The following is a 14,198-nucleotide window of genomic DNA, read 5'->3' on the forward strand; positions in this document are numbered from 1 at the left end:
ACCTCCCAGCTGTGTGACCCTGGAAGGATGACTCACCCTCTCGGAGCTTCAGCTCGCTCATCTGTAAATCGGGGATCATAAAAATCACTCTTGCTGATCAGGGCGTTGTGGGGATTCAATGAGGGAGTACGGGTGCGTGTGCACGCGACACAGTGTGTACTCAGTAAACGTTAGTGGGTAGGGTCGGTTTTGTTAAATTTGTTAGAAATGTGAATGTATCATAGCTGTTTATAATTGTGTGGGAAAGAACACTGAAATTAATCAACAAGCAAAATAAGAATAATCAACATAAGCAGCATTAAAAGTAGGGAATTGACTAACTTTTTGCCCTATTTTGTAGTTTAATCACAACAGCTGTGGGTATGGTGCAGTGGTGAACAGTTTCAATATAACTTAATTTATCCAAGAGCCACATCCACTATGTTACCGAAGCTACAGGAGGCTGAATGCGAGTTCTGAGCCTCAGTGGAGCTCACGTGTGTGGTGCTGTGCCCTTAGGATGTGCTGCTGACCTCCTTTGGCAGGTGTTGGGAGCAAAGGGGTTCTAGTCCTTTGAATAGCTCAGTAGACTCACCTTAGGTCACGTAATTGCTGTATTTTTACTTCTGTTCTCATTAAATGGTAAGGCTTTTCCAGGTAGCCAAGTAGCTTCATCTCAAAGCCACCTGTTTTTGGTTTTTCCTCCCCAGACCCAGGAAATGGGCTCCAGCTTTGACCTGAACAGCCCCTTAAACAATGAGGCTCTGGAGGGCTTTGACGAGATGCGGGTGGAGCTGGATCAGCTGGAGGTGCGGGAGAAGCAGCTGCAGGAGCGAATGCAGCAGCTGGACAGAGAGAACCAGGAGCTGAAGGCCACCATCAGCTTGCAGGGAGAGCAGCTGCAGGTAGAGAGGGAGAAGGGTCACGCTGCAGCTGAGGACAACGCTCGCCTCACTTGCATGGTGGCCGAGCTCCAGAAGCAGTGGGAAGTCACTCAGGCCTCGCAGGACACCATGAAGGAGCTGCAGAAGTGCCTGCAGGCCCTGGAGCTGGGTGCTGAGGAGAAGGAAGGGGGTTACCACGCAGCCGTACGGCAGCTGGAGTCCCTACTGCAGCCCCTGGTGCAGGAGCTCGAGGCCATGCGGGACTCACTGGGCAGAAAGAACCAGCTTCCAGCCGGTGTCCCAAGTCCGCCTGGCACAGCGGAGCAGAAGACACATGCGGCACTGGACACCAAGGGACAGCAGGAGCCCACGCCCGGCGACTTGGCCCTGGAGATCCAGCAGCTGGGGCAGAAGCTTCGAGCCCTGGAAGGGGAGAGCACCAAGGTCCAGGAGCTCAACAGGCAGCAGAGTGCCCAGCTGGAGCAGCTGGCCAGGGAGTTGCAGCTGAAAGACGAGGCCCGGGCCGGCCTGGAACGCCTGCTGAGGGAGGTGGCCCCACTCCGGGAGGAGCTGTCCAAGAAGGGACAGGAGACATCCCAGCTCCGGCGACGGCTGCAGGAGGCGCTGGCCCACTTGAGCTCCCTGGAGGAAGAGCTTGCCGAGGCGAGGCGGGGGGAACAGCATCAGCGAGAGGAGAGGAAGCTGCTGGAGCAGGAAGCCAGGTCCCTGACACGGCAGCTGCAGCTGCTGGAGACCCAGCTGGCACAGGTGAGCCAGCATGTGAGTGACCTGGAGGAGCAGAAGAAGCAGCTTGTCCAGGACAAAGACCACCTCAGCCAGAAGGTGGGGATGCTGGAGCGCCTTGCTGGGCAGCCAGGCCCAGATCTGCCCGTGGCAGCGGACAAGAGTGAGGCTCTGGGACCCCCGGGCTCCACCCGGCCACAGGCCCTCGAGAAGACGGAGGAGCAGGGAGGCCTGCAGGAGGGACCGATGGACGATACCGGGATGCAGGCGAGCAGCCAGGAGGAGGTGCTCCAGCAGGCCAACTGGGAGCTGGAGAAGGAGCTACAGAGTGTGCGTGCGCGCAACCAGCTCCTGGAGGACAAGCTGCAGACCCTGCAGACTGACTACCAGGAGCTCCAGCAGCGGGAGGCCACCATACAGGGCTCCCTGGCCTCTCTGGAGTCCGAGCAGGCCAGCATCCGGCTCATGGGTAACCAGATGGAGGCAAGCCTCCTGGCTGTGAAGAAGGCCAAGGAGACCATGAGGGCCCACATGGCAGAGAAGGAGGCCGAGTGCCAGCAGCTGCGGGAGCAGCTAGAGCAGAGCCGGCAACTGGCAGAGGCCCGGGAAGGGGAGTGCAGGGCTCTGGAGAGCCAGTGCCCACAGCAGACCCAGCTGATCGAGACCCTCACACCAGAAAAGGGCCACCAGGGGCTGGGCCCACCTCAAGAAAATGCATCCCATGCGCTAGCTGCCCAGGAGGGCCATCAGGGGGAGACCCAGCGACTGCAGGCTGAGGTGGTGGACCTCCGGGCCATGCTCCAGGCAGCCCTGGGTGACCAGGAGAAGGTGCAGAACCAGCTGAGCGTGGCTGAGGCAGCTCTGCAGGAGCACAAGGCCCTTGTGCAGCAACTCAAGGAGCAGAACGAAGCCCTCAATAGGGCGCATGTGCAGGAGCTGCTGCAGTGCTCAGTGCGGGAAGGGACACTGCAGGACGAGAGTGCCCACGTGGCCCAGCTGAGGGTGGAGGAGCTCCAGGCCCTGCGGGAGGAGCTGTCCCACGCGAAATGCAGCTCCCAGGAAGCCCATCTGGAACAGGTTGAGCTGCAGGAGGAGCTGCACCGGGCCAACACGGACACAGCCGAGCTGGGCATCCAGGTCTGCGTGCTGACCGCGGAGAAAGAGAGGATGGAGGGCGCCTTGGCCTGCACCACCCGGGAGCTCCAGGATGCCAAAGAGGTGGCCTCAAGGGAGCGAGAGGGCCTGGAACACCAAGTGGCAGAGCTGCAGCGAGAGAAGGAGAGCTTGCAGGAGAAGCTGAAGGGGGCCGAGGAGGCAGCCAGCTCACTGCCTGGCCTGCAGGCCCAGCTGGCCCAGGCCGAACAGCGGGCCCAGAGCCTCCAGGAGACTGCACACCAGGAGCTCGACACCCTCAAGTTCCAGCTGAGCACTGAGATCATGGACTACCAGAGCAAACTTAAGGTAACCCTGGTCTTGACCATCTGGGCTTCACCTGTCTCCTGCAGCCAGGCGTGGTGGGTTCACAAGAGGTTAGGACGCACCTGCAGCCACGTGGCCCATGATGCCCAGGCAGACACGGCCCCATCCTGCTGTCATAGCTCAGCCTCCTCCTCCCTGCAGGAACATGTTAGGGGCACAGCGCTGGGGAGCCATGCCTTAGCCCCAAATTCTAAACTCAAGGCCATTGCAAACAAGTTTGTTTTTAAATTAGTAGCCAACATTTAAAGAGCAGGATGTTTACAAATTTAGTTTGGGAGCTTTTGAAATCTCGGGAGATCATAGAGCCTGTGCCCTCATGCCCACCTGGCAGGAGTCAGCACGAGCTGCGTGGGGCTGCCCACTTTAAAGAAGGCACGCGTCCTCTGCTCTTTGCTTGCACTCCTTTCTGTATTCGTCCAGCCCCTTTGGGCATGTGAGTTTGAGACCCCTGCCGGAGCCTCTAGAGCCTACTGCAGAGTGGCAGCAGTTCCTGTCTGCCTCGAGTCCTGTCTCTGGTTCTCTGTCCCTTCAGGTGCCATTTTGATAGCAGGTGCATGACAGTTACGTTTCACAAGGCCCTTGGGATAGATGAGCTTCTGAGAACAGCGGTTACCATGTGCTTTGATACTGCACAAAGAAAAGGGCTTCAGAATGAGAGTAAAGGCAGGGTGGCCGTGGGGCTTTGGTTCCAGTGCTTATCACTGGTCTATACCCAGGGCTGTGCGCTCAGACCGCTCCTGACTCCCACTCTTAGGCAGTTACTGCGTTTGTCCCTACAGATGTGCCCCCACCCTGTGTTCCGAACCAGTGCAGCTCCATGTGGCTCATAGGCCACTTTTTCTGTTGCAGAAATGAAATTCTAAGCTTGGGGACCAAGCTAAGTCTCTTAGTAAGCTTGAAGGATTTTGTTACCGATGCAACCCGAAGCTTATTGAGTTTGGGGGGGGAAAGGGAGAGGTAGCTTGTTTTTACCCATTTGGGGGATGTGGCTGAGGGAGTTTCAGGACAAGGACCCCACTTCTACAATCCCTGTCTCTCCAGACTGCCAGTGAAGAGTGCAGGAGCCTCAGGGGTCAGCTTGAAGAGCAAAGCCGGCAGCTGCAGGCCGCCCAGGAGGCTGTGGGGAAGCTGGAGGTAGGCCCGGCCTGTGTGGCCCTGGGGAGCGCGTGTCCGGGAGCCCTGATCAGTGGCTGGCCTGCCCGGCCACCCGAGCGGAGACTTCGGCGTGGCAGCCTCTGCCTGGTTATTCCCACTCCCAGTGCGTGGACCCGCCAGGGCAAGGGGATCTGGATTGGTTTTCACTGGACCATTGAAGGGCTCCTTATAGGACTTGCAGTTCCCGAGCTGAAGCGGTCATCAGTTCACCTTTGTAGAAACCCTGAGTTTGTATCGCGGTCCCTTTCCGCTCCCTGGACGACACCTGGCTGAAGCTGCCAGGTGTGTTCCTCACCCAGCCCTGTGGAGCGGAAATAAGCTGTCCTCAGTCCTCTCTGCAGGCGTCTGCCAAGTCAGCGACTGAACTGCGCGGGAGCAGGGGTGGCGCTGAAACCTGTCTTAGGTGCACCCTGCTCCCTGCCACGCCACCTCCACCCCCACCCTAGAGATTCTGATACCTGCCATCCCTCCAGCCACCACAACCAGTTGTGATTCATGCTTAGGGGACAAAATTACAAATAGGAGTGTGTCACACTCCACAAGTAAGAACAAAGGTTCTTGGCCTCTTGCACTTAAAAACAAACAAACGCCCCTCTAGTTAGAAGTGACCCAGCCAGATGGGGTAGAAAGCACACCATTGACTTTATGGCATCTGGCACATGGCCTTGCAAGCTGAGCGTCTTCTCCCTGGTGTCCCACGCCAGGCCGCCCGGGCAGATACGGAAGAGAGGCTGAGCCGCACCAGCAGCCACCTCTCAGAGTACCGGGCCATCGTGCTGAAGAAGGACGAGGAAGCGGCTGCCCTACGTGAAAACTTGGACAGGTTGGTGACACAGTCCTCCCACGCGACCAGTGGTAGAGCCTTCAGGGAAGGAGGGGGTGTCGAGTGCAGTCATTTAGAAAGTAGCCATGTATGAGGTTAAAGAAGTCCTTTTGCAAGAAAAGCCACAGACTCAAGTTCTTGTACCCGAAGCATGCCACAGAGACCCTGGCCACCTGCCTGTCACAGCCCTGTAGACAGCAGGACCTTCCTGTTAGTCCCGCTTTCTTATCTCGGGCAGGCCACAGTTCAGTTCAGTAGCGTCATGTTTTGGAAAAACTAACAGGAAATAAAAGTTGGGATGTGACGGTAATAACAGCAAACAAACACTTAGATAAAATGGAACAGGCACTACTTTTAAATATTTTGCAACTATTTGGTCCTTTAATCCTCCCAGCAGTCCCATGAGGACTGTGTTGTTTAATCCCATTTTTATAGATGAGGAGAATGAGTCTCAGAAGAGTTAAGTCGCCATCCCAGGGTCAGATAGTATGTCAGTGATGTGTTCATTTGGCTCCAGAGTCTGTTTTTTCAACAACTACCTACCTAAAAAATATTTTGACAGATAGTTTTGTGTTCTGTTTTACTGTAGGGTACTGGGGGGGTGGGGAGGGCGGGGGAGGGTGTGTGTGTGTGTGTGTGTGTGGAGTTGGGGTGCGTGAGGGGAGTCTTCAAGGCTAGGGGAATGCTCCACGTGTGCGCAGGTGGTGCCGAGGGGCTCCCTCCCCGTGAAGGGGGCCAGGCTGGGCGGGCAGCGGGACCCCTCATTAGAGGCCTGGGTGAGTCCAGACGTAGTGGATAACTGGGAACACTGACCACGCCTCTACCAGGACCCAGCAGGAACTTGAAAAAGCCACGACAAAAATCCAAGAGTATTGCAACAAACTCTGCCAGGAGGTGACACACCGGGAGAAGAATGACCAGAAACTGCTCGCTGACCTGGATGACCTGAATAGAACCAAGAAGTACCTGGAGGAACGGCTGATAGAGCTGCTCAGGTGAATGAGGGACAAACATGCGGCTGGGTTTCCTCCAAGCTGGGTTTTTCTTTAAGGAAATGCAGCTGTTCTTATAAGGACTCTTCAGGGGAAATGCCCCCCACCTTTGTGTGCGTTCTGTTGCTAAGGAGCCCCCTCCCCCACCTCCACCCCCCCCACTCCCCCTCACACACAAGGTCTGCTCGGGCCCTTAGCAGCCTTCTGAGTGGATTTCACTGTTACCACTAGTGTGGGTTTGTGCTTTCATATTGCCATGCAGTGAATTTTCCACATTTCTATGTGCTTAGCCACAGAGTGACAATCGGTGGCGTTTGGTATCTCAGAATTTCTCCCTTCCCTTGCCCGTCTTTTCTGAGCCCTTTTCTCCTTTTCCTCCATCCCACTCTCCCCAGTAACAGGGTTCCTAAACTCCAGTGCAAGGAGCAGACAGCTAATGTAAACACATGAACTCGGCCAAGAGGGCACTTGGGGAAACGGGGGTACCCAGATCACCTTATTTCTAAGAGAAGGTGGGAATCTGAATGTTTATGTGAAATTGTCCTGGCTTTTCAACATTGGCAAGCCATTCAAAAATTTTTTTAACTTTTTCTTGTGGAAATTTTCAACTATGCAAAAATAGAATGACATAATGCACCCCAGCTTCAACACAGTTCACTTCCTGGGCGACCTTTTCACCCAGAGTCCCACCCATTTCCCCCACCTCCCCAGATTCTTTTGAAGCAAATCCCAGATAACATTTTATTGTCAAATGTTTTAGTATGTGTCTCTCCAAGACAAGGACCCTGCATTTTAAACAACCACAATATCATTACCACACTTAAAAATTGACTCTGTTCCTAATATCACCAAGTATCTAGTCAGTTTCAAAATTTTTCCAGTTGCCTTATAATTTTTTCTAACCCTCATATCAGAAGCCATAAGCCCTGAAATAGCCATTTAGCAGCACAAGGAGGCCTCTGTGCACACCTTCCCTGGCGTGTTGGGCAGAGCTGGACCGTGCCAGGCCTTCCCGGAAAGCCTCCCACCTCTTTCAGTCTCGCTTCCTGGAGCGACGGCACCTTCTCTTGGAGGAGAAGGGAAGATAACACTCCATCAGGTTTTCAGGCTGGGAAATCTTTGATCTTCTGTAGTGTTTAGTTGTTGTTTGAACCGTAAACCATAAAAACATAAAGGGCCCCGAGTACACGTAAGATTTGCATGGGCAGAGCATTTGTGGTCCTTGGGCTCACAGCATACAGACTGTCATGTAATCCTGACAGCACGTTGTAGCTTATACTTCCAGTGGCCCTATGCACTCGTTTAGATGCCCGAGCAGTGTGTGACCCTTGTCCATGCCAGCAGCTCTTGCATTTGCCAGAGCCTTTTATGTACATTCAGGCACTCCTCTGTGTCTCCAAACATGTGGTGTCAGTTAAGGGCTCGCATTTTCGGAGGGTCCGCTGAGTCTGGGACTGATACGGGGTGACAGAGAAGCCTTAGAGAGGGGTGTGCTTCCAAGGTAAAAGTGAATTTTCCTTCTGTGTCTTGGGAAATTTGGAGTTAGTCTTTCGAAATGAATCAGGATAATTCTGTTGTTTTCATGGATTCGTTCTTCTCTTTTTCTTTGTCCCAGGGATAAGGATGCTCTCTGGCAGAAGTCAGATGCCCTGGAGTTCCAGCAGAAGCTCAGTGCTGAGGAGAGGTGGCTTGGGGACGCAGAGACCACTCACTGCTCTGACTGCAAGCGCGAGTTCAGCTGGATGGTGCGGCGACACCACTGCAGGTCAGCAGGCAGCGGGCAGGCCAGCACCGACCCCCAGCAGGGCCTAGAACCAGAGCAAATGGCTCAGACAGGCATTGGCACCGTGGCTGACTGTCTAGGAAGAGGACAGTGCTTTATGGTTGTAAGGAAACTGGGTGAGGAGGCTGTGTTAGGCAGGGTAATAGCAGGGCACTCAGAAATCCCTGAAAGAGAAGAGAGTTTAATAGAGCGGTGTGGGTGGAGGTAAGGGGACCTGCAGGGATGTGGAGCACCAGAGACGAGCAGCCCTGGGCCCTCCCTCAGCCTGCAGGGACTGGAGAGGAAAGAGCATTGCTGGAACCCCAGGCGAGTGGGGACTGAGGCTTTACTGGAGGAATGGAGAGCAGAGACCCTCATGGGGCCCAGTGAAGGGTAGGCAGAAAAGGATCTCAGATGGGGCCAGGACAGAGGGAGGACCATTCGCGTGGGGCTGAGGCGTGGAATGCACATCATTGAGTCAGGGAAGGTGGGCTTGGCCACACGCTTTACCCCACCTCTGCCTCCCACAACCTTAGGAAATAAAACCTCCCACTAAGCCTACCATCATGGCTTTATTGGAATCTTATCAAATAGGCCTTAAGGTCTCACTCCAAAGTGGGGGCAGAGCCAGATTTGACGAGAGCCATGTGGCGTCTGGAACCCAATGCAGACCCCAGTTCTGGCACTAGGCAGATCACATGCGGCCCCCAGCACGTCGTCCTCACAGCCCATGCTTCTTTGGTCCCCAGGGTATGTGGCCGCATCTTCTGTTACTACTGCTGCAACAACTACGTCCTGACAAAGCACAGTGGCCGGAAGGAGCGCTGCTGCCGAGCCTGCTTCCAGAAGCTCAGTGAAGGCCCCAGCTCCCCCGACAGCACCAGCTCGGGCACCAGCCAGGGAGAGCCCAGCCCCACACCATCACCAGCCCAAGCTGGGGCCCAGGCCCCTGCAGGCCAAGGTCAGTCTCCCACCACTGCCCTCGCTGTTCTCAAGGTGCTGCCCCCCACCTTTACCCCCATCCCCCCCCCGCATTGCTATCACATTGTGGCTAGTTAGTTCTAAAAAGCTCGATTCAGTGATTTCCAACTAGGCATTTAAAAGGTGTTTAAAATGTAGTAGCACCAATCTAAGACTTTCTTTTTGATGTCATTAGGATGGAAAGAGAATTGAAAAGGGAATAACTTTCTCCTGATATGATTCAGCGTTGTGTAACATGAGGCCCCTGTTGCTCTTAGCTCACATACTGCATTCTCCACACCTTGGAGGACGCTATCTCCCACAGCCTCGGCCCCCATATTCCACCCTGTCTCCCAGAGTAACCGATGTTGTGTCTGGAAATGACCGCGTCCTTCACTCCCTTCCTGTGACTCACATTCTCCCAGGGGCCAAGCAGGATGCATTCCCCTTCGTGTGCTTTCACTCAGCTCAGTACAAGGAAGCGGTTGTAGTTCCTGCTGCGTCGGCTCCAGGCCTGGCCTAGCAGAGCAGCTCAGGCCGCCCTCTCGGGCTGCGTGTGGATGTGCCGGGAGGAAGGGCTGAGATGGCACAGCAGACCTGAGTCTCGTCTGCTCAGCATCATTTCCAGTCTTTGCTCACTTAAAACACTTTCTTGAATTATTGAATTTTGAGAGCCCTTTATATATTCTAGGTACAAATTATTGACAGATACATGTTTTACAAATATCTTCTCCCAATCTATAGCCTGTAGTTTCATTTTCTTTCAAAGAGCAGATATGGTTTTCAGAAAGCAGAAGTTTATAATTCTGATGAAGTCTAATCAATTTTTTTTTCTCATAGAGCAATTTTTTTATTTTCTTTTGGTGTCATGTATCTTTACTTAACCCAAGGACTGAAAGATCTTCTGTTTTCTTCCTAGAAGTTTTATAGTTTTAGGTTGCGTGTTTAGGTCTGATCTATTTTGTGTTAATTGTTGTATATGGTAGTTATTCGTAGAGATTCATTTTTTTGCCGATGGTTTTTTGCAGTTGTAATTGTTTTAATACCGTTGGTTGAAAAGCGTATTCTTTTCCTATAGAATTGCCTTTGCATCTTTGTCAAAAATCAATTGCCCTTATATATGTGGGTCTACATCTGGACTTTCTCTTCCATTCCATTTATCTGTGTGCTCTTTCAGTGTGGTATTCTTTCACCAATACCACACTGTTGTGATTATCGTAGCTTTATAATGAGTCTTAAAATCAGGTAGAGTGGGTTGTCCAATTTTGTTCTTTATCAAAGTGTTGGCCATTCTAGCTTCTTTGCTTTTCCACATAAATCAGTTTGTTAATTTCTACAAAGTATTCTGGTGAAATTTTGGTGGGGATTATTGCATTGAATCTCTTTATCAGTTTGAGGAGAATTGACATCTTATCACAGTTGAGACTTCTAATCCATGAACGTAGTATAGCTCTCCATTTATTTAGGTCTTTTTGATACCTCCCAGTGGACATCATTTTGAGTTCCTGATGCTCATTTTCCCTTCCCTTCTTTTCCTTCTTCCTTCTTTCTGCCAGTCTTGGAAGGCAGGTTCAGGAGTGTGGCTGGGCCTATGGAAAGAAACCAACTCCTGGTCCCCCTTTTCAGCCTGTGCCTCGAGGCGTGCATTATGCAGACTTCAGACAAGCCGAAGAACGTTCCTTCTAAAGCACAGCCTGTCCCAGTAGCCGTGTGGCAGGACCAGCTGGGAACTTGTAGCTCGTATGAATTGGTCTTGCTAAACAGCCCAGGAATCTTCCCCCTGCCCGACTCGGCTCGTGGGTGTTCAAGCGACAACAGTGCCAGAGTGCTGAGGTCATCTCATCTCCTGCCTGCCTTCCCTCCTCCCCCTCTCATTCTGTCTTTCTGTCTTCTTTCTTTCCTTTTTTCTTTTGCCTCAGACCTGCCATCACATTTTCTCTGACACGTGTAAGGCGTGCTTGTGGGTGGGTGACTGGCCCAGGAGCAGGCACACGACATTCTTCCTACCGAGTGGCCCGAAGTCACACACAAGTCCCTGGGTTAGAGCACAATGGTTGCTGCAGCTCCCCGAGCCGAGGGAGGGTCTCCCCCACCCCCACCCCCGAGTGGATTGGGATGGAAATGCAGCCCAGACGGAATCCTGCTTTCAAGGAGGTGCCAAGAGGTAGTGTTCCTGTCTTATGGATCAAGGATTCAGCAGTGCAAAGTGTGTTTACTTTTCTGTTAGGTTCTTTCCTGATAAGGTTTTGGTGAGCTTTTTTCTCTAAATAAGGCGCCTTGGGGACTATGTAAGAGCTTGAAACCCATCTAAGCCCCTAAGTGAGGGGCTTCACAGAAATCTCTTAAGCCATGCGTTCACTTTTACCTGGAGTCCCACCTCTGCTTTTCTGGAGTGTCCCAGCAGCCTTCTCTCTCACATCTGGACAGAGTCGCTGTCATTTGAGTGAGCACTTGCGTGGCTGCACTCCGTCCGGCCCCCGAGGCTCCCTCCCATGCTGTGCGTAACCACTGCGCTTCTCTCCTCCCCTGATCTGCCTCTGCCGCCCAGGCGCAAGCGCAGACTCCAGGCTGCCTGACGACGCCGTGTTCGACATCATCACTGATGAGGAGCTGTGCCAGATACAGGAGTCCGGCTCCTCCTTGCCCGAAACACCCACCGAATCGGATTCCCTTGACCCAAACGTGGCCGAACAGTGAGTAGACGCCACCTCCATTTCCTGAGTGCTCATGAAAAGCCTGGCCGTTGTGCTTTCTTACCGAAGGACCAGAATAGGTGGGAAGCAGGACTGGCTGCTTGGCTGAAAGGGAGGGTGCCTCAAAACAGGGCTCGGGAGTGGTCAGTGTTGAGCCTTGTCAGAGAGTTCCCAGGAACGCTGGTGGTCCCCCGATTTCAGCATCTCCATGAAGGCCTTTCTTGCTTGGGCAACTGTATTAATCTTCTCAGGCCGCCATAACAAAATACCACAGACCGGGCGATTTAAACCAGAAATTTATTTGTCACAGCTCTGGAGACTGCAAGTCCCAGATCAAGGTGTCGGCAGTTTGGCTTCCTCTGAGGCCTCTCTCCTAGGCTTGTAGACTGACAGCTACTCTGTTGCTGCCTCTTCACATGGGCGTCCCTCTAAGCATGTGCACCCTGGTGCCTCTGTGTGTCCTAACTCCTCTTCTTAGAAGGACACCGCTCAGATTGGAGTAGGGACTGCCCTAATGGTGTCATTTTAACTAAATGACTTCTTTAAAGCCCGTATCTCCAAACACAGTTGTATTCTGAGGTTCTGGAGGTTAGGACTGCAACACTGGAATTTGAAGAGGACACAGTTCAGCCCATGAGAGCAACCCTTGCTATGCTGCCCTTAGCCGAGCTCAGAGCCACGTGCTGCCCTTTAAAAATCCCGTTGATCTTTCGGAAGCACTAGTCAGGCTGGGTAAACTGAGGAAGGAAACTCAGATTCCATCTCGCCTGGGGAGACGTGTTCTCCCCAAAGTCGCGTGAGCTCCTGAGACGCGCTCCCAGAGCCCTAACAGCAGTAAACATGTAGGCAGGCCTGGTACCCTCCATGCGCCCACCTGTGCCATGCCCGTCGCCGGCGTCCTGCGCTGCTCATGCTCAGGGCCCCGGCCCCGCGACCCTTCCTGGTGCTGACGGTGCCTCAGGGAGCCCTGGAAGTGCTTAGTCCGCATGGCCCTCTCGGTGTTCTGGGCTCGCTCTTTTCCAGCAAGGTTTACGAGGGGAGTTTTGCCAATTTTTAAATATGTGCAGTAACTGCATAAAGTGCCACCATATTAAATGTCACGCGTTTGCCGTGGGCCCCACAGGAAAAGGTCAGGTTCCCCGTGTGGCAGCCTTGCCTGGTGTTAGTCAGCCCCTAGAGTTTGGCCTGAACCCACTTTCTACAGCAAAGCACTGGCTGTTCAGAAGCTCGAGAAAGAAACGACACAACTGCCAGGTCCAGACGTTTCTTGATGCGCTTTCCGTCCAGTTAGGGAGTTTTGTGATGCTCTCACTGACTCGTATTGAAATCTCTGTTCCTCTCCTCCTGCCCAGAATTCAGAGGAGGGCTAGGATTGACCCGTCAGATTTATCACCTGGGATTTCTGCCGCTTGGGAGGAGATGCACTTCACCTTCACGCGGCCCACAGCACAGGAATTTTTAGGCTTAAGTGTACCTATCCCCTCACTCCTATGTTCTCTTACTGGAGAGTGACTGAACTTGCCATGTTGTGACCTCATGGATAAAGCCAGCCCGATCACCCAACCCAAGAAAGCTCCTGCTCACTGTCGCTACTGTGACTGGGCCTCTTCCTTCTGGAATCCCCCACCTCAGAGGCCTGCCCTGACGGCATCAGCCCGCAGCGTTGTCCCCGACCCCCATGGCCCAGTGGTCCCCAGGCCGTGCTCCGTTCCGTTAGCACTAAGGCACTCTCTGCCCTCGTGGCCTGGCAGCTCTGTAGTGACTGTGCCTTGGCTCCCGGGCGGTTGGGTAGATGGTAAAGTGAACAGCACCAAGCCCCGGGGCCTGGAGGCCAGTCTGGCTACAGCCTGTGTGAGGACACGACCCCCTGCAGCTCCCTCTTTCCCTCCCACCTCCCCTCCGTCTTGCCCAGTAGGAACCAAAACAGAAGGTATTCTGACTGCTGACAGATGTAGGTGTTTCGGTCATGGGAAATCAGGAAGTATTCTAGGGGAAGGAAACAGCGGCGTGCTGGCCCACAGCTGGCAAGATGGACCCGCAGCTGACGACGGAGACCTGCATTGGGTCTTTCTGCTGAAGAGCAGCCCTCGCGTCAGTGAAGGGCCTGCCTCGTCACACGCCTTCTTTTCGGTAGCTAGACGGAGTCCCAAGCAGACCTGGAAGCTTTTTTATATTCTTTTTCTTCCTAAGTTTAAGACAGGTCTGACACACCAGGAGTCTGAGGAAGTGCGGAAGATCCAGAGCCCTGGGCGTGTGTAAGCGTCTCTGACAGGAAACTTCGAGAAGGAAGCCAGCTAGTCTAAAGTCAGAAGCGGTCCGGGGTGGGTTGCACACTGAGTCCAGATCCAGGGGAAAGAAGGCAGCTTGGGACGCTGTTGTCGCGGGCCCCCCTGTAGAGCACCATCCCTGTGCCAGCAGCTTGTGCACGTGGCCTCACTTGGTCCCTGCCCAACCCTTCGAGGACGAGGCGTTATGGCCCCCCTGTACTTCAGGTGAAGGCGCCGAAGCCTCAGGAGGCCAGGGAACTTGCTCCAGGTCATGTGGCTGTAAGTGTCGGAGCTAGGCTTTGAGCCCAGAGCGCCTCCCTCCAGGCACCAGGCTTGAGACTCGCCTCGAAGAGTCCCCACTTGCGCATCTGCACGTCGGAGACCTGCCCCCCCCCGCCCCCATGTCCACCCCCTGCTCATGGAAGAGTCCCCACTTGCCCATCTGCACGTCGGAGACCTG

The 14,198-nt window shown here is 53.8% G+C and overlaps 1 protein-coding gene across 10 annotated transcripts in view; it reads left to right on the forward strand.

The window, feature by feature from the left end:
* The window catches only part of FYCO1 (FYVE and coiled-coil domain autophagy adaptor 1), a 74,962-nt gene that overhangs the window by 24,989 nt on the left and 35,775 nt on the right, over nucleotides 1-14,198 (forward strand). For all 10 annotated transcript variants that reach the window (XM_019632878.1, XM_019632885.1, XM_019632843.1 and 7 more), the window contains 7 exons: nucleotides 690-3,068; nucleotides 4,128-4,220; nucleotides 4,946-5,064; nucleotides 5,892-6,059; nucleotides 7,672-7,821; nucleotides 8,568-8,779; nucleotides 11,327-11,471. In XM_019632878.1, the coding sequence (XP_019488423.1) occupies nucleotides 690-3,068; nucleotides 4,128-4,220; nucleotides 4,946-5,064; nucleotides 5,892-6,059; nucleotides 7,672-7,821; nucleotides 8,568-8,779; nucleotides 11,327-11,471 (3,266 nt within the window). The remainder of the gene's footprint in view (nucleotides 1-689; nucleotides 3,069-4,127; nucleotides 4,221-4,945; nucleotides 5,065-5,891; nucleotides 6,060-7,671; nucleotides 7,822-8,567; nucleotides 8,780-11,326; nucleotides 11,472-14,198) is intronic.

The sequence above is a fragment of the Hipposideros armiger genome, unplaced genomic scaffold, assembly GCF_001890085.2.
Source record: "Hipposideros armiger isolate ML-2016 unplaced genomic scaffold, ASM189008v1 scaffold_18, whole genome shotgun sequence".
Lineage (NCBI taxonomy): Eukaryota > Metazoa > Chordata > Mammalia > Chiroptera > Hipposideridae > Hipposideros > Hipposideros armiger.